General features: G+C 37.6%; 1 protein-coding gene across 7 annotated transcripts in view; it reads left to right on the top strand.

Moving 5' to 3' along the window:
* The window catches only part of LOC121594777 (frequenin-1), a 105,634-nt gene extending 98,576 nt beyond the window's left edge, over positions 1-7,058 (top strand). For all 7 annotated transcript variants that reach the window (XM_041918423.1, XM_041918480.1, XM_041918451.1 and 4 more), the window contains exons 5-7: positions 5,169-5,247; positions 5,321-5,409; positions 5,500-7,058. In XM_041918423.1, the coding sequence (XP_041774357.1) occupies positions 5,169-5,247; positions 5,321-5,409; positions 5,500-5,667 (336 nt within the window). In that variant the 3' untranslated portion in view covers positions 5,668-7,058. The remainder of the gene's footprint in view (positions 1-5,168; positions 5,248-5,320; positions 5,410-5,499) is intronic.
* The last annotated feature ends 17,233 nt before the right edge of the window (positions 7,059-24,291 follow it).

Here is a 24,291-nt window from a genome sequence, read left to right as displayed (position 1 = left end):
TTAACAGTATATCTAAATTGCCAGCGGAGGGAGGGAGGGGGGAGGGGGCTTAAGCCATGGGACCTTTACGATCATCGGTCACAGGCCCTACAATTATTGCCGGCATGAGGGGGGAGGGGAGGGGAAGCAAATGGTTCTCCCGCCACGGGGCCCCAACGACCATTTTTCCGCGAGCCCTTGCCGCTAATATTCTGCCCACTTGTAAACATACGCCATACTACATACTAGAGATCTTCGGCGACCGCCTAGTCCGTCTACCGTTAGATCCGCCGCTGGTTCATGACGGTGTTTTTTTGTTGAGAAGGTGCATCCTTCCTCCTGCCTGCTGCGTATGCACCGGACAGGAGACAGTGTGGCAGTATGCAAGTTGCACGCTAGATAGGAGCGGTCCCGCAGCACCGCCATCATTCCTCACATCTGCATGCTCGTCGTGGGTTCTAACCGCGTATGAACCGTCCGCCGTAGCAAGGGCTGACTATTCGGCTACGTGTACGTCAAGTCCTGAAAAGGCCAACATGATCGCGTAGGCCGTAATGACAAGAATAATAATAAGAAAAAGAACTTTGATATGCCATCCGTACCGGGAAAGAGTTTGATATGACTTTGTTGCTGCCGGGTGTACCGCCGTGGCGCGATAAATGCACGGAATACTCTTGAACAAAGGACATGAACCTGCCGATTCAAACCCATTCCATGGCATTGCCGGTCGCTCGGCGTCATGATACCGACTCAAGCCAACAAGCCGCCAGATTCTGGACGGACAGGTGCAGCACCATACGCGCACCGTAATAAACAAATTCAGAATCCTCTTTTGAATGGATTCAATTCAAAATGTTGTTTCCACTTGCGTCCGCTAGCATAATTGGAAAGAAATGTGCAACATATCACATGCACGTTTGCTTCGACGGTTTGTCTTTTTAATACCCCAACAGCAGAGCTGGTCACAAAGATGGTGCTGCCAATTAAATGGTTGTATTGTCTCGTAGATAGCGGTAGTCGGCGTACTGTGCGTTGTCTGAGAATGCATGGAGTGTGTAGACGCAGCCGGTGACAATGCACGCATCAGAATCAAACAGTTTTGGGGTTCCCGAACACACACACACGCGCGCACGCGAGCACACACCCACCAACCCACCCCGCCTTCCACATGATCGATTACGGCTACCTTATCGGAAGAAAGACTGGTTCAGCTATCTTTAATCGCATCCTCATTCATAACATCGAGCGGGGTGGGGGATCGCGACATGATAGAGTGAACGATCACTTTCCCCGCGCTGTGTATGTGTGTGTGTGTCGTGGCCCGAAAACTCGAGACAGGTTTAGGCATATTTAAAAAAAAATATTTTATTGCCACTATACACTGCGCTACATGATGCATAGAAGGTCGTTGAAGCATCAAGCATGTTCAAATTAAAAAATATTAGATTAGTGTTAGACGTTCTCCTACGCTTGTTTGAAATAGGCTTCTTCACCCTCAATTGGCAGGGGCATCGAATGGTCTCATCAGCAGCGGCGCGAAATAAAATAAACCATCAATACACCGATAACACTTTGAATCCCAATCCAGCTTCTCCCACAGCGTCTCAAGGTCACACACTAATTAATAAATGCTAACACCCACCAATAACAATACACAACCGCAATGCACATACATGAATCAACGCATACACCACAACACCCAATCAGCTGGCGGCGGAAGGCACGGGCTGAAGCGCAAGTAAGGCAAGGGCAGGGTGAGGGAGGGAGAAGAAGCGGACGAGAAAATGGGCGCCAATAATTTTAAATTTTTTGACCGTATTTTTACTCCGCCGCCATAAATAGTTCATCCATTTCGCAAACAGATGGCGCTAACCCTGCGCAGGCCTGCGCAGGAATCGCTGAAGTCCCGCGCGGGAGACCAGTCAAAATCTGCGCTGGCCAGCGCAGGCTTTGGTACATTTCCTGCGCAGGAAACTGCTCGAATTTGCGCAGCGGGTGCTTTATCATTATTGGTTCTTGCTCTCTAACTACATTGAAGTTTTCGATCGCTTTGCGAAGCTGGCTACGTAAACACAAAATCACTCTGATGTGATCCAAATTGCTCTGACCACATGAGTAAATTGTGAATTTAGCCAAAGGTATCAAGACATCGCTTTGGAGATTTAATTGTTTCATTTTTAAAGAAATGTTTACTGAGTGCATGGTCTGGCTCTTTACTCGCTTATCAGTTTTGCATTGTACTGTTCGCCGTACCGTGTGCGCTGCTCGCTCGCGGTCGAATTATGACGAACTGCCGGCACAGCGGAAAGCTGTGCAAAATACGCGTAGCGCTCAACGTTTTAATGATATCAAGCAATGCGATTAATATTATTGCTGTTTTCCTATATTTGTGTCATCCAAGCATGGTTCAAAATTGATACTATCTACTTAAAAACTAATTGTATCCTTTAATCCGGCGGTCGGAAAATTTTTTAGACAAAGGGCCAAATTTAGTAAATGATCGAGTGCCGCGGCCCAGGTGAAAGCGGTTTTTTTATTATTGCTCTTAAATTATTACATTTTGATCTTTTACAAACATTTTAGGTATTGTTGTTGTTTTTCTGTAATTATATCATCCAAGTATGGTTCAAAATTAATGATAACTACTTTAAAAACTAATACTAATATTTAATCATTTGAGAATCGGCAATAGATGGCCAAAAATGTGATCAGTCAAAAGCATTTGATATTTTAAAAAAATTATAATTACTCTCATAAAACTTATAAACCTTGCAATAAGTTATAAAAACACTTTAAAAATCGTCCAAAAATATATTTCTTTAAACCCTTTCTAGAATATGCTATTTATATTTTTGAACGATTTTTAAATGCGTTAGTTAGCACATAAAACCAGTTTTTCAAAGTGTTTTTATAGTTTTGGTATGACCATACATTTGTTTTTTCGTCATAAGTCGTGTAGAAACGTGTTAAAAATTTTCAAACAATATGCGAAGATGTAAAATAGTTCTGCACAATTCGTTATTATTATTATTATTATTATTATTATTATTATTATTATTATTATTATTATTATTATTATTATTATTATATTATTATTATTATTATTATTATTATATTATTATTATTATTATTATTATTATTATTATTATTATTATTATTATTATTATTATTATTAGTTATTATTATTATTATTATTATATTATATTATTATTATTATTATTATTATTATTATTATTATTATTATTATTATTATTATTATTTATTATTATTATTATTATTATTATTATTATTATTATTATTATTATTATTATTATTATTATTATTATTATTATATTATTATTATTATTATTATTATTATTATTATTATTATTATTATTATTATTATTATTATTATTATTATTATTATTATATTAATTATTATTATTATTATTATTATTATTATATTATTATTATTATTATTATTATTATTATATTATTATTATATTATTATTATTATTATTATTATTATTATTATTATTATTAGATATTATTATTATTATTTATATTATTATTATTATTATTATTTTATTATTATTATTATTATTATTATTATTATATTATTATTATTATTATTATTATTATTATTATTATTTATTATTATTATTTTTATTTTTATATTATTTTTATTTTTTATTATTATTATTATTATTATTATTATTATTATTATTATTATTATTATTATTATTATTATTATATTATTATTATTATTATTATTTATTATTATTATTATTATTAGATTATTATTATTATTATTATTATTATTATTATTATTATTATTATTATTATTATTATTATTATTATTATTATTATTATTATTATTATATTATTATTATATTATTATATTAGTATTATTATTATTATTATTATTATTATTATTATTATTATTATTATTATTATTATTATTATTATTATTATTATTATTATTATTATTATTATTTTATTATTATTATTATTATTATTATTATTATTATTATTATTATATTATATTATTATATTAGTATTATTATTATTATTATTATATTATTATTATTATTATTATTATTTATTATTATTATTATTATTATTATTATTATTATTATTATTATTATTATATTATATTATTATTATTATTATTATTATTATTGTCATTACGGCCTACGCGATCGTCCTGGTCTTTTCAGGACTTGAATATCACGTAGCCAGATAGTCAGCCCTCAAAATCCGTGTAAAAAAATATTCGACCACATGTCCTCGGCGCGGACCAGTGTTTTCGAGAAATGTGCCGCAGATTCAGCATTGCGTCCGATGAACTCAGGTATCATCAACGTTTTCAAGCATCATACCGCAGTTTTGCCTTTGGCTAAGACAGATTCGGGAAGGGATCCCGTGGTCTTGAGATAAAGTGTGGAACCCTGTATGCCGGCAACAATTTTAGGTCTGTGACTGATGATCGTAGGGGTCCCATGGCCACCCGCCCCCCGCCGGCAATTTAAGTATACTGTTCAATCTCCCAACAGCTGTGTGCCAGTATCCCCCGGTCATAAGTTACCATTCAGTTACTTCCCGGTCATCAGTTACCATTTACAGGTGCCAAAACTCGTCTTTCCGCTTTTTATTCCGGAAGAGTACACATTTGGCAGAAGTGTTGCACACAGTGTTCGGCTTTTTTAAGCGTCACAGCAACTCATGAACTTTTACCACACGCGAGAAAGAGATAGCGCTATGGAGGGAAAAAGCAGGGACAACGGCTAACAGCGATTGGCCGTCTGGCGCACCAACACATCAAAAGCTAAGACAGCGTGCTCAGGCGAGGGGTATGAGACGGAGTCAAGGACGGGTAGCTCGACGAGCTGCTTGACAAATTTGCCGTAGGAGAGAAAAGGAAGGCATAAGAAAATTCGCCGAACGCCATGATTTCTTCCGTCGCTTTGCCCAGCGGGGCCGTACATCCGAATGTGGGCATCAGGTCATCGAACTGAGAAGCTCTCGCCAGAGCTCGTATTCAAAATATATTGGGGCAACATTTTTTACAATACATTTTTAAAATTTGTATCTTATAATTACTAGATATCTTTCTTACATTTTCATTAAAACTTTTTTCATCCTTTTAATAAAATTATTCGTGATTTTCTTGAAATTTATTTAATAAATTTATTATGTTTCGATTATAGGATGGATCGATAGAATTCGAAGAGTTTATAAGAGCTCTTTCAATAACTTCAAGAGGAAATCTGGATGAAAAGTTACATTGTAAGTAGAAATGTAAAATGGAGCGTGTGATCAGATTTGAAGCTAAAATATATGTCGTTGGTGAAAATTTCAGGGGCGTTTCGATTGTATGATGTAGACAATGACGGTTTCATAACACGGGATGAAATGTATAATATTGTTGATGCAATATATCAAATGGTGGTATGTTATTCATTTGAAACAAACTTAAATCCAATAAGTCCTTAAATCTACAATAACTTAACCTGCTTTTTTAATATATTCCTGTAATAGGGTCAGCAGCCACAAAGCGAGGACGACAATACACCACAAAAGCGAGTGGATAAAATATTTGACCAGATGGATAAAAACCACGACGATCGATTGACTCTGGAAGAGTTTCGTGAAGGCAGCAAGGCAGATCCAAGAATTGTACAGGCGCTTAGTTTAGGCGGTGATTAACCAAAACACACAACGCGGGAGGAGGAGAAAATCCCGCCTCGTTCATATTGCTACAATGCGCATATGAACATCAAAATTACTCACAGCAACGCAGTGTTTGTAAGGGTTTTAACCTGAAATATGTTTTATAACTCATTCATCTTTCTGCACAACAAACCAGTTGGAGTTTAAGCTTCATTCAATTTAACATTTATTAATGCATAACTGTCATTAGGTTTAATGTTTCAACCATAACCCAAGGCAATGTTCGACTCAAAACTGATTTCTCTGTATTTTTTACTTACTTTTTTATATTTAAAATTAGCATTAGGATTTATAAGTATTTATTAATTTCGGTTCATCATAGATCTGTTCAAAAACACAACCACACACACAATATATGCGTATGCAATAGCTAAATTTATTAAAAATTGTAAAACTAACGCAGGCCATAATCTTTTTGATATTGCAAGCAACGTGTAATGAATATTGAAACTACAACACTTAACCAAAGATTCGTGCGCAGCACGTTATATGATGAACAATGTGAAAACAATCGATTACTAGCAATCAATTTACCATAAAAATGTTGCCAGCTTATAGTGCAGATGTGCTAAACCAATTCTGATTGTTCGTGAAACTCGTGTTGTCCAGCTCACTTCTAGTGAAGTTATGTAGCACAATCATATTACAAATCGGTAGACAGACAACATTTAGATACTAATACATTAACATGCTTGAAGAAAAAAATGTATAACTATGAATCACAGCAATTAAATTATTAATAATATTAAATAAAAGGCAATCAACGTATGCCAAATGTTAATCAAATAGAAGCATTCATAGCTTTTACAGAATTTAAATATTGACAACGAATCCATTATATTATTTGTCAGATATTTTGCCAAATATTGCCAGTTAATCTATCAGTTGACAGTTAGTACAGCGCCTACCATAATAATATCAACAGTCGTTTTTTGCGATTCACGTTAAATATGGAAGATATAAATGAAAATGTAATTTGACGTCCTTTCACACCAAAAGCAAACGACTTTTTCCGGAAAAACAAATTTATTGTGACGATTTTTATTAACAGTATTATTCACATACCTAGGATAGTTCTTCTTTTGGCTCAACATCCGTTTTTGGTCAAGGCCTGCCTGTACCACTTGTGAGGTTGGCTTGCAATGACTTTAGGATTACCCTCCATAACAGGATAGTCAGTCCCACCACGTATGGCGGCACGGTCTATTTGGGACTCGAACCCATGACGAGTTATCCCGAGAATAGTTATCTGTTTTATTTGTGTAGAACCTGGCTTTAGGGCCGGTCTGGCAGTACAGTCGTCAACTCTTACGACGTAACAACATGCCCGTCATGGGTTCAAGTCCCGAATAGACCGTGCCTCCACACGTAGGACTGACTATCCTGCTATGGTAACAATAAGTCACTGAAAGCCAAGCTCACTTCACTGGCAGGCCTTGACCGACAGCGGTTGTTGTACCAAAGAAGAAATAAAGAAGAACCTGGCTTTTATAAATTCACAAAAAACCTCATGAAAATTTCGGTTTCTTAAGGATAAAGTGCCAACTAAAAAGCACCTAATAAATAGTTGGCAGTCAATCAAAATTCAATCAATGAGTTTAGACTGTACATACTTTTATACGTGATTTTTCGAGAACTGCCAATATATCGCCCTATTCTGTTTGCCGGAAGCATTGCTAACGAATGTCATCTACGACGAGTGAAGAAAAGTTTTCCGATGAGTGGTCCAAGGAACTGTCCAGGAAGCCACTAAGTCTGATAGTGTCCTACTTTAGGAAGCCACCACTTTAGGTTCGGATTTATGAAAATGCCACGGCAACAATTTTCTTTTAGGGGTTACGGGTCATGCCGGACACACAGTTACACAGTCCAGCTTGTAATGTGTTGAAAATCATGTGAATGAACATAAACATGTTTCTGATGCAAATACAACATTTGAAATCAGCTGAAAAACATCATGAAAGCAATGACGTTGACGTTGTTGTTGACGTTGGAAATGGACTCAGACAACCCGGTAAGTAACACGCATTACTTATGGTGACGGTCCATGTGAGGTTTGAACCCGGGACGGGAATGTTGGTAAGTCATCAGAGTTGGCGAAAGGACCAGACAAAACAATGGGAAAATAAAATAAAATATGAATACTACTGGTCTTGATTGATCCATGTCTGAAACATATTTAGATACTATTGTGGTCCCAAATAAAAAGAGAGCGGTATCAGGTCCCGGAATGGGATCAGGATCTGTTCCAAGATCGATATGGAATCTTAATGATTTCAAGGGTTATTATAGGTTTGGCATAAGTTCTAGTATCGATATATGAAACTGTATAGGGTCATAATCAGTTTAAGTGCTAGTGTGGGTTCGGGATAAATTCTAGTACAGTACGGCTTTAAGAACTGTTCCAGGATCGATCATTTCCAGAGTCTAGATCAATTCCAGGAACAGTATGGGTTCGAGATTTATTGCACGACTGGTATGGTATCAGAATCAGAAGTACCAGTAAGTGATTAGTATCAGTTCAAGGGCCAGTGTAGATTCATGACTAATGCTAATACCTGTATGGGATTAGAGTCAGTCCCAGCAGCAGTATGACTTTACATTGTTTTCAAAGTCACTTAATCCTGTATGGGATTGAAGTTAGTCCCAGCACCAGTGTGACTTTACATGGTTTTCCAGCAACATGACTTTATATGGGTTTTTTTCGAATGTGCATATTATTATTCACCTCCTCCAAGATGTTTTTCAACAGCTGTCAGCCGGTCTCGTAGTACAGTGGTCAACTCGTACAACTTAACAACATGCCCGTCATGGGTTCAATCCCCAAATAGACCGTGCCGCCATACGTAGGACTGACTATCCTGCTATGGGGGGAAATCAATGAGTCACTGAAAGCCAAAGCCCACAAGTGGGTACAGGCAGGCCTTGACCGACATCGGTTGTTGAGCCAAAGAAGAAGAAGAAGAAGTCAAATGTTGTATTTGCATCATTATGAAATTTCAATTCTTACATACATTCTCAAACAATATATTATTTGTATTTTTCGACAATTTTTAATTGCAGTAATTATTACAAGAACCAGATGACTTTTTAGTTGTGCTACGGTTCGAAATTAATTTACTCGTAAGTCAGTATCAGTTAAAGTACGTCATTTTTTCATAAAAAATTGAAAAATATTTCATAAACATGTGAAATAACATTGTTAACAAATTATAAATCTATTGTCCTTGCAGTTACTGTATGTGATCTATTGAATGATTATTTCGCAACAACATATATTGTTTGAAGAAAATAAATAATTGAAGAAATTATTGAAAAACATATCTTCATTTTTACATAACATTCAAAAATATTTGATAAGCTCTTGAAAAATCGTAAAAAAATATTTTATTAATACATTGTATGAATATTTTTCCTCTATTTTTGGACAAATTACAAGCGCATTATTTATAATAATAAAAAAAAACAATATTTCGAAGTGTTGCTATTGTTTTGTTACGTCACTGAATTGTTTTTTTTTTCGGAAAAAGTTGTGTTCAAAATTTGAAAAAATATGCAAAGGCGTAAAACCATGTATTGTCTAAATCATTATTTCATTTTTTTACTGTTGCAAATTGCATACAGATATGGTAGGCGTTGTATTACAAAATCTTCAGTTTATAAAAACCACATTATGCGGAAAATGTCAATAACAATCGATTGGTTAGTTCTGACTGTTTTCATGCAAAATATCCGGGTCGTTGAACTAAGCAGTAGATGAAATTTAAAATGAAGAATATATATTAATACGTATGGTCAAACACAAGGCAACCGATTAAATTTCATACAATATTTACAAAATAATGGCAACTATTTACAAAAAAATATGACACCGTCTGAAGTACGTTAATATTTCACGTACAAGTGATAAGACAGAAGTTTTTATGTTTACGAACAACAATCAACTACTTTAAATTTTTAGATGTAATGTTCAAACAAAGTGGATTCATTTTACTTTTTCAAGTATTCTCATGATATTCTAGTATTCTTATGATATTCTATTCTAGTATTCTAAATGATATAAACATGTAATTTAGTACAACTTAATTGCTTTTAAATTTTAATAAGTACTTAACCCATGAAACTGATACTATTTCCAAAATTATACAACATTATTTTCCCGACTAGCATACGTATTCCGTTCAGTGTTTCTCAAGTTTTTACGAAATGCTGATGCTGAATTTAAATATATTCAAATAACACCTTATAATTACCTACGTTTTTAAAATGAATGTTTGGAATTGTTTTTATTTGTTTCTTATTAATTAATCATTCATTTTTGCCTTATAGTGCACTTTATCGATGTAGAAACATTTGTGTACATAAAATCCTCTCTACAATGATTAGATTTTGAGGTTTATTTTGATGCAATGTAAAATACTTTCACTTTCATTTATTTATTTTTTAAATATAAAAATATTTCCGCTTTTCATGGTATAAAACAAGAAAAATATGCTAAATAACATTTTTCAAACATTTAAAAGATTTTTTATTTTATGAGATATGCTACAAGCAATCAAGAGTGAATCGATTTTGTTGATTTTATAAATCAACAATAAATTCAGGTCATAAAATGAGAGTCTCACATGAAATAACTAGCTGGAAACAATTCCAAGTCGATACTAATTAAAAAAGAATCATAGTTCAATCGAAAATTACCATATAAAAATTCCAGTATTTTTCTCCACCAAACAAATGCGGTGATTAAAATTAGGAGTTCATCTTCAAGGACAGTGTCATAACTCTTTTGGATGCAATTTTATCAAACGTGCTGCAAAAATATGTATATGTATGTGACGTTATCGAACAAATTACTCACTAAACATTTGATTGATGTTTCAAGTATTTTGTTGTGAATAATAACCGTTGATTACCTTTTGATTTATCTTTTTATTGTTTGCCTTACATAAAAGTAAAAAAAAATCAACTCGTTTAAGATTGCTAAAGTTTGTTTATCCTTCTTTAAAAGTTCTAGCAGTTTTCATACTAGCAAACTAAATTAAAATATCATAGATAAAAATATATGAAACGTGCAACTAATTTTAATGCTTTCATCTACACGTTTCATTCTTTGATTTTGTTTATTTTTATTATTGACTACTAATGGATCAATTTGAAAATCCCTAGAGTAATTCTACACACACCGAAATTGAATCCGAGCAGAAAACAAAAAGTCTATTTCAATAGCATCTAACAGCTTTTTTAGTGAAAGATTTCTGCACTGCATGCTAATAAAGATGATGGCTAGACAATTTTTATCTTTTCGTAGTTAAATAAGCATTTTAATTGATATTTGCTACATGCAATGAGCTCACAGCTAAAAAAAACTTTGATGGCTTTATTTTAGTCTTTGCAACCTGTAGAATTTACCTTCATTGTAAAATCGATTCTTTGGTACCCCGTCTCAAAAGTATCAGCATTCCAAAGAGGACCGGAGCCGAAACACTCACTGGCTTGATAAACCGGATGCCAATATACACAAATTTATTTCTCAATTGCTATTCTTGTAATTCTCAACTGTTACCGCTTCTACACAATGCATTATGATACTTACACTTACACACTCGTTTGCGCTGGCTCAAATTCGAGCAATTTTGGGTATATTGGACTACGACGATCCAAATAGCATTCTTCCATCCAAGGTGATTCGAGTATGCTTTTTCTAATTTACAGAATCTTTTCAATAGTGCTATACCGTAGAAAACAGTTTGTTTTTATAATTATTCTCTTTTAATTGTTTAGTTGAAATAATCTCTGCTTTTGTTGATTAAAATGAAAATGAACTTCAGTGGAAGTACAGATGTAGTTTTAAATTACAGAGATTTTGAGTTTTTCGGCTACAATTATCTCTTCCTGCCGAGATAAAAGAGCCAAATGCGTTTTAACGTATGAAATAGTGATTTCAATGTAATATGTTCATATTGAATCAACCACTAGTACGCTAGATCCTTGAATTTAACGGTCAGCAAAAATTTCCTACAAGATGTATTGCTCCAAATCCTCGGAAGGTTTAAAAGGGCAAATAAGAAATAGAATACGCGAGGCAATTAATTATGAAAATAAAATTTCAAAACAAAAATGATTGGCACTGCTATGCTGCGTTTCATAATGATAGCTTGAACTAGTCTTTGACAATGTTTACATACAATGTTTACAATGTTTACAGAAAATTACAATATTTTGCCACAGCATAATCCATAAAAATGTATGAACTATTTTTATTATTTAAAAGTTCTTTAAATGCGGGTATTTCTAAATGAAAGCCTATAGTTTATGCTAGAATGCCCTGAAAATATGACTCTTTATACTAACATCAAGTTTAAGGCTCAGGGTGAATGCATATGGATCGAGAAGCGCTTTTGATGTTTTCCTCTAGCTCATAAATGGTATCGAACTGTTTCCTATCTGAACAGATCACTCAAAATTATACTTGGCATACATTGTTTATGAAGTAAAGATAATATTGATGTTGGATGATTTTTGATGTACTCTTGTTGTAATCAATACGTCAGTGTAAAACCTGCAGCAAAATTAGATGCTGATGATAGAAGCCCCGAATAAGCCACCAAACACTCTGAAGCATGATTGCTGATTTTTCCTCATTTAATTTCAAAAAACCTCAAATCTTGTTCTCAACAACAAAAAAACATAACATCATAGGGTTTTGGAAATACACACGAAACCGTAATTTAAATAAAAATCGTAGTTCTTGTCAAAAGCGATTTAAACTCGGAAAACCACTAATGGTTAAATGATTTTTGTTACTATAAACTTTAAGTATTTTGAATCAGTTTTTCTCGTGTTGTTTTTCATTATAAATATTTTTTTCATAAATTGTTATAAATTATATTTTTTGTTCGAAAGCTTTATGGGTTCTCCTTGCTCCTTAGATTTTAAGGATTTGATAAGGGCGAATAATGTAACTCCAGTGCTGAAGCAAAGTGTCAAAAATGCTAATTTTCAATTATGGTCCGTCTTAGAAAACTCAATTTGTCTCTGGTTTGACATATCTACCTGAATGAAGGACATTTCCTGATACAAGCGGAGACCGTTCTTTGTACTTTCCATCTAACAGCTTTGCGTCAGAATAAAGCTACGGAAAGCATTTTGTATTTACGGTTTTACTATGAACTCAATATTTTTGATGTACGCAAATTACATGTAATTTCATTCAGAATGGATTTTTTGCAATGATTTACTGTAAAAAGTGTAGGAATAACAAAATTCACAGAACGTAGAGAAACATAACACAAGCGCTACCTTGCATGACATCGCCAAAATCATTTATAGAACAGCATACAATGTACACCATTTGTAGAAATAATAATAAAATTGTACGATACTTCCTGTGTTTCGCGTTGCAGTTTGTTTTTAAAAAAAGCCATTTCAATTTGGCATTTTTGGAAATAAATTCTCAAACAAGTTTCTAACAAGCTTGTATAATATCGATTTCGTTCGTGTAAAATGATTGTTTGACACTATTCCGTTTGAATCAGGCAATTGGCATTATTATCTTGTTACTTGCTTTATATTTTCAGATTTATAATACAAAACACTTCTAAAACTGACATACTTTAAATTTAGTTTGTTAAAATTCCTTATAATCTAGTTTAAATCTGTTGTTGAACATTTAACAACTATAACAATTCAATATTCATCATTCTTGTGAAATGATTTAGGATCTTTAAACGACTTCTGTAGCTTACGAACCTAGCCGGTCTCATGGTACAGTCGTCAACTCGTACTCCTTAACAACATGCCCGTCATGGGTTCAAGCCCCGAATAGACCGTGCCGCCATACGTAGGACTGACTATCCTGCTATGGGGGGACATCAATAAGTCACTGAAAGCCAACCCCACAAGTGGGTTGGCAGGCCTTGACCGGCATCGGTTGTTGAGCCAAACAAGAAGAAGAAGAAGTAGGTTACGAACACACACATTTGTAATAAATTTTACAAAATCTTTCACGGATATTTTAGCATGTATTGTTTAAATTATCCTTACCTTTGGATTGGGGGACAGTTATACAAAAAATAAACAGTTCACCCTTTTGTCATGTAACCAAATTTAAGTTTGGTCATACAAAGCACAATTGGATTAAATAATAATAATTATAAGTTTAAATAATAATAACATACTGATTAGAGTTTTAATTTCCAATATGTTTAAACGAGATATTAAAAGAAAATATTGTTTATTTGTTGTCTCGTAACACAGTAACTAAAATTTAAATTTATAAGTGACGATATCATTTGTAAACAACAGCAAGCAAATAATTCATTGTTTGAAGAATATTTTTTAGTTAAGTGTTACTTTATTTTTAATTTGTAGATATATTTTAAAAATTCTTTTTTTATTAACTGAAAGATCATGATAAAAGCTCATACGACAAATTTACTAAAACTGTTAAGCTATCAGTATGAAACGCAGTGTAAATAAGTTTACTTTAAAAATCTTGTTGAAGTTGAATATATTTTTTTGCCCATACCATTTTTTTAGAAAGCGATTTTTATCCATACTAATTCATTATGTGTTTATTTACTTATTCATTTACTTACATTCTAAAAATTTATTTATTTATTCATTATATTAACCATAAACTTATTATAAGCTTATTTATTTATTTAATTTGTTAATTTTTTTTAATTATTTAATTATAAATTTAAATTAATTTATAGTATATTATTTAATTATATGAAATTAATACATATGATATATTTTATATGTATTCATTAACAAAAATTTGCTCAAAAAATGTTACATTTAAAAAGCTTGGTATCTTATAGTTCATATAAATCAACCAAAGTAAAAACCATGTACCGCCTAACACCCGAATAGAACCTGAACCTGAAAATCCGCAAAATCGAAACCAGCGACGAAACTTCCTTAAAATCTATTCCAATAAACGCATAAAATGAAAAAAATGAATGAGTACTACCATCGTTTGTCATAGTCAAAGCTTGTAAATTAAAAAACGCAGATTAATAAACGTGAGTTAAAGATACAAACATCGTTTTAAAAAGAAGAAACGAATCGCTAGCTTGTGTTAGAGAAGATGCACTTTAAAAAGTGCTTTATACATTTGAAGGTGCATTATAAAGATGTCATAAGTATTGAATATTTAATGCTAGCCATGTAACAGAACATCAATATTGTTAAACATATTAATAGAGGAACAAAACAACGCAAAAGAGCAAATTTTAAATGGATGTTAAAAAACAACAAGCAATAATTGTTAAAGTTATCTGAGTTGAAACGAGAGTTGCATTTGTGTTAACCTTATGATGGCTTTAAGGCCAGGAAATTGTGAAAGGAAGGAGCAGTTTCCTAAAAACCTAACGGCCTATCCAATAGAGGAGTGAGATAAAACAATTGGATAATAACATTCATACCAAATTATGGTACAACAAAGCTCTTCAAAAGCAATATAGCCTACAATCATTAGAACAACACACATTACTTCAAGACCTAACTTATTGCTGCTATGCTGCTGCTTCAATTTTCTGTTAAAATTAATTTTCTTGCAAAAAAGGAATACTGACTATGGCATTAGTTTTTTTAACCGTTACTTTCCTATCACTATCATTTGTCCCCATTAGAATTAAGCTTAGTGGCTAATAAAAACGTTTTGGGCCTGGGATGCAACTTTTCCTTGTTGTTATGAACTGAAACAGGATGCTTAATACGAAAAAATATCAATGAACAGTTTAATGAGCTTTTCTTAGTTGTTTTTACTTCTTACTGATGACACTTTTATACTTGCAAAGTAATCATACGTGATTGTTGATTAATGTGTTGTTGTGTTGTGTTGTTGATAAATAACATATATTGCAGATCGTAAATATTTTCAATAGATTCAAAACACTTTCGAAAAATAAAAAAAAAACTTAGTGGATTGTTGTTTCAGAAATACTGATGAAACGGATGCGAATAAACACCAATGAGGTCAAAAAATACAATTGAAATACATAATACTTTTTGTTGCGACTATGAATTATGGGCCACTCGAAGAACGCGATCTTGTAACTCAAACCCGCTTTGGTAACGGGTCTTCTCAACCTTTTTTTTTAATTTTTAAAGGGACTTTAAGCCGATTGGCCTCATCCGCCTCTTTATTGATTAAATTAATTCAATACTTAAAGTCTAACATTCTTCTTTGCAAGCCATTTGTAGCTGGCAAATTACCTTATACCGGTTAGTATCGCTTTACTTAAAGCGATTATCTGTTGATTTTATTAAAAAGGAGTCTGTTACAAATGTGATTTTGGTTGAAGTTGTTTATAAAGGTTAGTAATACAAATGAATTTTAAAAGTTTACGCTGGCAATCGCTGTCTGGTGAGACGATGGTGTCGATGCTGTGGTCCAATTTGCAGGTGATGCGTTCCGCAGAATATCCATGGCATTCGGTTAAGATGTGACGGACGGTTCTGTCGACGCCACATAAACTGCATAGTGGAGGGCTGAACTTTTGCAATAAAAAGGTGTAGTTGAGCCTGATGTGCCCTAACCAAAGTCGTGATAAGATTCTCTGGTCTTTCCATGGTGGTGTTGTGGTCTTGATGGTTCTCAGGAAAGAGCGACTGCTACTAACCCAACAACCATTCCAGCTATTGGCGATGATGGTTTTGCTAAAGCGAATGAAGTCACAGAGTGGAAGAGTGTTATGGCTGCATGCCGGGTTATTACGTCCTGCGTAGGCTAGTAGGCCTGCTATTCCGTTTCCCTGAATACCTGTGTGACCAGTAATCCAGCAGAATGTGACTTGGGGTGAATTTGGTATATTGCAGCGTTGCTGGATGTTCGGGTCGCGGGTGGTTCCAGATTCAAGTGCTTGAAGAACACTTGCACTGTCTGTGGATATCACGTTGGGGTTGTCTCTGTGTAGACCTTCATCAGCAGCAATAACCAGGGCATTGCTTCTGCGTTGAAGACTGAGGTATGGTCTGGTAGTCGGATGGCGCTATTGTCGATGCTTGAGTAGATTCCATAGCCAGTGGAACTGTTTTGTACTTATCCATCAGTGTAGATCATCTGGTATTTTTGCTGTAAAAGTTTAGCAAAATGGCGTTTGGCAATGACACTATTGCAACCAGCCCGAAGCTGATTTTTGATGGTCCAGTTTATTTGTGGTGGGCGGCAGTACCAGGGGCGACTACCGATTTGGATGAGTTTGATGACTAAGGGGAGTGTTTGTTATATTAGCGTGGTGAAATCGGCGTTTGCCCGTTGGATAAGTTCATGATTGTTTTATTTGTCTCCATCATTCGATGTGCAGCTGCTACTATCTTGTCGTTGTCGGTTATGTTATGGTCGAAGGGTTAAAGGCTACTTTCACACATAAGTGATGCTATGGGGCTCGTGACGAAAGCCCTAGTGGCGCAGCGGATGGCGGTATGGTAGAGTGGTCCAATTTGTTTTTGGAAATTTTCTCGTTGCCAGGAAAATATTTCAATGCCGTGTAGTAGTTTTGGTTAAAACCAGCTATTGATGATTTGAAGTTGTGTTTGGCTTGAGGCGCGATGTTGACCGGTTCCAAGCTTTCAGAAAAGAGTAATAGGGTTCTTCGCTTCTCTTTTGACCCATGTAGTGTGTGCTTTAAATGTTAAGTGACGATCAAAAGTCACTCCTAGAAAATCGGCTGTGCGTGTGTTTGGTATTACTGAGTTATTGTATGTTATGGGCTATAGAGTATGATATTTGCTACTGCAGATGTGAAGTATTTTGGATTTGGAGTGTGGAATTGTGTAACCTGTCCAACGTGACCATTTCTGAACTATATTGATTCCTTTTTGTAAAGTTTGGCGTGATTCAGTTCTATTGTTGGATGCTGAGACAAGAACTGTATCACCAGCATACATGAAACATTTAATGTTACTGGGCATGGGGCGGAAGAGGGATTCTACACTAATTAGGAAAAGAGTGGGAGATTGAATGGCACCCTGGGGAACACCATTCTCTTGGACATGCAGATCAGAAGATTGAGTTCCAATTCAAACTTTAAATGTGCGATTTGAAAGGAAGCTTTGAAGGTACGCTTTAATGCGTCCTCCAAAACCCCACATATTGAGCTGTTCAAGAATTGTATGTCGCCAGGTTCTGTCAAAAGCTTTTGATAAATCTAATATTGCACAGTCAATGTGGTGGCCTTCGGGGTGGTGGGTTTCTAAAAGAAATGAGGGGTAGCGAGAAATGAGGCGGAAGCTATGTATTGCATGTGGTGATTTATTGGGAGTTTGAATGGGAATTGTGAAACGGGTTTTCAAATCATCCGGTATGTTCCCGGAAGACCAACTATTATTGAAAATCTGAAGGAGGACTGTTTTCGATTGGTAAGGGAGATTTTGAAGCATTGGATAACCAATGTTGTCCGGGCCTGAAGACATGCCATGGCATTTATTAGGAGCCCAATTGAGCTCATCAAGAGAAAAAAGGCTATTGTATTTTTGGTCGGAAGTGTCAATGGGTGGAAGGGGTCTAGACTCAGAGATGAATTTATGGTTTAGAAAATGAGATGGAGAATTATGTGGTGTAGATGTATCATAAAAGTATCTAGCTAAAGCCTCAGGTATTTCTGTTGGTGGAATGATGGTGTTTTCTGTATTTAGAATGATTGGAGTTGATTTGTGGTTTTTACTGGACAAAATTGCAACTTTCTAGAATATTTCTTTGGTGGTTGTCTTAGGGTTCATTTGAAAAAGAAATTTGCTCCATGTTAGATTTTTTTTAAATTTGATGGCTTCTCTTGATTCATGATTGGCGTCTTGGTATTGATCGGCCAAGAGCGGGGTAAAAATATTCAGGCTTATTATATTGCGTTCGGCATTCGAGAAGATTCACTCGCTCCCCGCTGTGCAAAGCGACGAAAGAAATCATGGAGTTCTGAGAATTTTATCATGCCTTCCTTTTCTCTCCAACGGCATATTTGTCGAGCAGCTCGTCGAGCTGCCCGTCCCTGGCTCCGCCTCATTCCCCTCGCCTGAGCGCGCTGTCGAAGGTTTGGATGTGTTGGTGCGTCAGACGGCCAATCGCTGTCAGCCCTCGTCCGTGCTTTTTTCCACCATAGCGCTATCTCTTTCTCGCGTGTGGACTATGCTCATGAGTTGCTGTGGCGCCTAAAAATGCCGTTAACAAACATTGCGGCGATGAAGTTGCATGTTCACAAATCAAACTAAAAAAGCGGAATGAGTTCAATTGCTGCAATGTAAACATGACTACGGAATCGCTAGCTCACGCTGGAGGGTTTGCTGTGCAACGCGCAGAACCCTTATTTGCATTAACACGTTCAGCCCGGCGCTGATTTTCATCAACTTTCCTTTCCGCTGGTACTGGAAAGTTCACTGGCAGTCCCTGGGGCCTGCCATCAAACTGAACGTGTTAAGCATTAAGCATAACTTTGTTACACTAAGCTTTTTTGCTTTCGTATGGTGTAGATTACATAGATATGCTGAGCCGTCTGCGCATGGGTGTGAGTGTGAGTGTGTGTGCAAAACTGTCGCCGAATGTATGCTCTTCAGAAATTTATGATCCATCGGAAAGGAAGGAGTTCATGAAAGGCTGAAAGACGAGTTGAAGCCCCTGTAAATGGTAACTGATGACCGGGGGAGGGGTACTGACACACAGCTGTTGGGAGATTTAACAGTATATCTAAATTGCCAGCGGAGGGAGGGAGGAGGGGAGGGGGCTTAGGCCATGGGACCTTTACGATCATCAGTCACAGGCCCTACAATTATTGCCGGCATGAGGGGGGAGGGGAGGGGAAGCAAATGGTTCTCCCGCCACGGGGCCCCAACGACCATTTTTCCGCGAGCCCTTGCCGCTAATATTCTGCCCACTTGTAAACATACGCCATACTACATACTAGAGATCTTCGGCGACCGCCTAGTCCGTCTACCGTTAGATCCGCCGCTGGTTCATGACGGTGTTTTTTTGTTGAGAAGGTGCATCCTTCCTCCTGCCTGCTGCGTATGCACCGGACAGGAGACAGTGTGGCAGTATGCAAGTTGCACGCTGGATATGAGCGGTCCCGCAGCACCGCCATCATTCCTCACATCTGCATGCTCGTCGTGGGTTCTAACCGCGTATGAACCGTCCGCCGTAGCAAGGGCTGACTATTCGGCTACGTGTACGTCAAGTCCGGAAAAGGCCAACATGATCGCGTAGGCCGTAATGACAAGAATAATAATAAGAAAAAGAACTTTGATATGCCATCCGTACCGGGAAAGAGTTTGATATGACTTTGTTGCTGCCGGGTGTACCGCCGTGGCGCGATAAATGCACGGAATACTCTTGAACAAAGGACATGAACCTGCCGATTCAAACCCATTCCATGGCATTGCCGGTCGCACGGCGTCATGATACCGACTCCAAGCCAACAAGCCGCCAGATTCTGGACGGACAGGTGCAGCACCATACGCGCACCGTAATAAACAAATTCAGAATCCTCTTTTGAATGGATTCAATTCAAAATGTTGTTTCCACTTGCGTCCGCTAGCATAATTGGAAAGAAATGTGCAACATATCACATGCACGTTTGCTTCGACGGTTTGTCTTTTTAATACCCCCAACAGCAGAGCTGGTCACAAAGATGGTGCTGCCAATTAAATGGTTGTATTGTCTCGTAGATAGCGGTAGTCGGCGTACTGTGCGTTGTCTGAGAATGCATGGAGTGTGTAGACGCAGCCGGTGACAATGCACGCATCAGAATCAAACAGTTTTGGGGTTCCCGAACACACACACACGCGCGCACGCGAGCACACACCCACCAACCCACCCCGCCTTCCACATGATCGATTACGGCTACCTTATCGGAAGAAAGACTGGTTCAGCTATCTTGTAGCGCATCCTCATTCATAACATCGGGCGGGGTGGGGGATCGCGACATGATAGAGTGAACGATCACTTTCCCCGCGCTGTGTATGTGTGTGTGTGTGTGTCGTGGCCCGAAAACTCGAGACAGGTTTAGGCATATTTAAAAAAAAATATTTTATTGCCACTATACACTGCGCTACATGATGCATAGAAGGTCGTTGAAGCATCAAGCATGTTCAAATTAAAAAATATTAGATTAGTATTAGACGTTCTCCTACGCTTGTTTGAAATAGGCTTCTTCACCATCGATTGGCATGGGCATCGAATGGTCTCGTCAGCAGCGGCACGAAATAAAATAAACCAGCAATACACCGATAACACTTTAAATCCCAAAATGAACCAGCTTCTCCCGCATCGTCAAGGTCACACTCAATAAATAAATGCTAACACTTGCCAATTACAACACAAAACCGCAATGCACATATATACCAACGCATACACACAATCAGCTGGCGGCGGAAGGCACGGGCAGAAGCGCAAGTAAGGCTTGGCACGGAGGGGAAAGGAAGCGAGAGGAAGAGGAGGAAGAATGGGCGCCAATATTTTTGAATTTTTTACCGTTTTTTTGCTCCGCCGTCTGAAATAGTTCATCCATTTCCTCAACAGATGGCGCTCGTTCCGCACCTAAAAACTGCAATAAATACGCTGGCCAGCGTATACCCCGCTGTGCAAACCCGCTGCGCAAATTCGAGCAGTTTTCTGCGTAGTTTTTTGCGTCGTTTTGTGTCAAAAAATACGCAAAAAAATGCGCTAGACTTCAGCCGAAACTACGCTGGCCAGCGTATTTATTGCAGTTTTTAGGTGCGGAACGAGCGCCATCTGTTGAGGAAATGGATGAACTATTTCAGACGGCGGAGCAAAAAAACGGTAAAAAATTCAAAAATATTGGCGCCCATTCTTCCTCCTCTTCCTCTCGCTTCCTTTCCCCTCCGTGCCAAGCCTTACTTGCGCTTCTGCCCGTGCCTTCCGCCGCCAGCTGATTGTGTGTATGCGTTGGTATATATGTACATTGCGGTTTTGTATTGTAATTGGCAAGTGTTAGCATTTATGTATTGAGTGTGACCTTGACGATGCGGGAGAAGCTGGTTCATTTTGGGATTTAAAGTGTTATCGGTGTATTGCTGGTTTATTTTATTTCGTGCCGCTGCTGACGAGACCATTCGATGCCCATGCCAATCGATGGTGAAGAAGCCTATTTCAAACAAGCGTAGGAGAACGTCTAATACTAATCTAATATTTTTTAATTTGAACATGCTTGATGCTTCAACGACCTTCTATGCATCATGTAGCGCAGTGTATAGTGGCAATAAAATATTTTTTTAAATATGCCTAAACCTGTCTCGAGTTTTCGGGCCACGACACACACACACACATACACAGCGCGGGGAAAGTGATCGTTCACTCTATCATGTCGCGATCCCCCACCCCGCCCGGCGCTTTGGATGAGGATGCGATTAAAGAAAGCTGAACCAGCCGTTCTACCGATACGGTAGCCGTAATCGAACATGCAGGGAGAGGGGGGGGGGTGCTTTCGTGGGTGCGTGCTTGCGTTCGCGCTTTCGTGGGTGCGTGCTTGCGTTCGCGCTTTCGCGGGTGCGTGCCTGCGTACGTGCATGTGTGCATGTGTGCGTGTGTGCATGTGTGCGTGCGTACGTGTGTGCTCGCGTGCGTGCGTGTGTGCGTGTGTGTGTGCGTGTGTGTGTGTGTGTGTGTGAGACCTGAGAGACAACACTACTATCGGATTGGCATAACGATCTTTGCGATCGGTTCTGCTGTTGGGGGTATTAAAAAGACACACGATCGAAGCAATCGTGCATGTGATATGTAGCACATTTCTTTCCAATTCAGCTAGCGGACGCAAGTGGAATCAAAACTTGAATTGAACTCATACAAAAGAGGATTCTGGATTGGTTTACAGGGTTTCGAATCATATAAGGAATAGTTCAATCACTTAGGGGAATGTTGCAAATCGGTAGGGGAATGTTGCAAGCAAGCTGTGGATGTTTGCAATCACTTAGGGGAGTTTTGCAATCGATTAGGGGAATGTTGCAATCGTACTGTGGAGCTGTCATCAGACTGTTCCCGATACGGATGGCGCTTCAAAGTTCTTTTTCTTATTATTATTCTTGTCAATACGGCTTACGCGATCATGTTGGCCTTTTCAGGACTTGACGTACACGTAGCCGAATAGTCAGCCCTTGCTACGGCGGACGGTTCATACGCGGTTAGAACCCACGACGAGCATGCAGATGTGAGGAATGACGGCGGTGCTGCGGGACCGCTCATATCCAGCGTGCAACTTGCATACTGCCACACTGTCTGCTGTCCGGTGCATACGCAGCAGGCAGGAGGAAGGATGCACCTTCTCAACAAAAAAACACCTTCATGAACCAGCGGCGGATCTAACGGTGGACGGACTAGGTGGTCGCCGAAGATCTCTAGTATGTAGTATGGCGTATGTTTACAAGTGGACAAAGTATTAGCGACAAGGGCCCGCGGAAAGATGGTCGTTGGGGCCCTGTGGCTGGAGAACCATTTCCCACCCCCCCTCCCCCCTCATGCCGGCAATAATTGTAGGGCCTGTGACTGATGATCGTAAAGGTCCCATGGCCTAAGCCACCTCCCCTCCTCCCTCCCTCCGCTGGCAATTTAGATATACTGTTAAATCTCCCAACAGCTGTGTGTCAGTACCCCTCCCCCGGTCATCAGTTACCATTTACAGGGGCTTCAACTCGTCTTTCAGCCTTTCATGAACTCCTTCCTTTCCGATGGATCATAAAATTTCTGAAGAGCATACATTCGGCGACAGTTTTGCACACACACTCACACTCACACCCATGCGCAGACGGCTCAGCATATCTATGTAATCTACACCATACGAAAGCAAAAAAGCTTAGTGTAACAAAGTTATGCTTAATGCTTAACACGTTCAGTTTGATGGCAGGCCCCAGGGACTGCCAGTGAACTTTCCAGTACCAGCGGAAAGGAAAGTTGATGAAAATCAGCGCCGGGCTGAACGTGTTAATGCAAATAAGGGTTCTGCGCGTTGCACAGCAAACCCTCCAGCGTGAGCTAGCGATTCCGTAGTCATTTTTACATTGCAGCAATTGAACTCATTGCGCTGTTTTAGTTTGATTTGTGAAAATGCAACTTCATCGCCGCAATGTTTGTTAACGGCATTTTTAGGCGCCACAGCAACTCATGAGCATTGTCCACACGCGAGAAAGAGATAGCGCTATGGTGGGAAAAAGCACGGACGAGGGCTGACAGCGATTGGCCGTCTGACGCACCAACACATCCAAACCTTCGACAGCGCGCTCAGGCGAGGGGTATGAGACGGAGCCAGGGACGGGCAGCTCGATGAGCTGCTCGACAAATATGCTGTTGGAGAGAAAAGGAAGGCATGATAAAATTCTCAGAACTCCATGATTTCTTCCGTCGCTTTGCACAGCGGGCAATTTTTCTCCCGCTCGACTCGAGTGCTTCCGAACAAGGATAATGTATTTAGAAGGTTGATTTTTATTGCTTTTGCTGGGCGACATCGTGAGAGACATCTGTCACTCTCTACATACAAATTTCATTACCCCGTACCAGCCCTCCCTGATTTTTTTACCGGTGCCCCCGTAACAGTTATGTCTAGTAAAATAATAGGCCTGTAGCGTACCTCATCCACGCACTACAGTTGTTATCCA

This window comes from Anopheles merus, chromosome X, assembly GCF_017562075.2.
Source record: "Anopheles merus strain MAF chromosome X, AmerM5.1, whole genome shotgun sequence".
Taxonomy (NCBI): Eukaryota; Metazoa; Arthropoda; class Insecta; order Diptera; family Culicidae; genus Anopheles; species Anopheles merus.
This window is presented reverse-complemented; position numbering and strand designations above follow the sequence as displayed.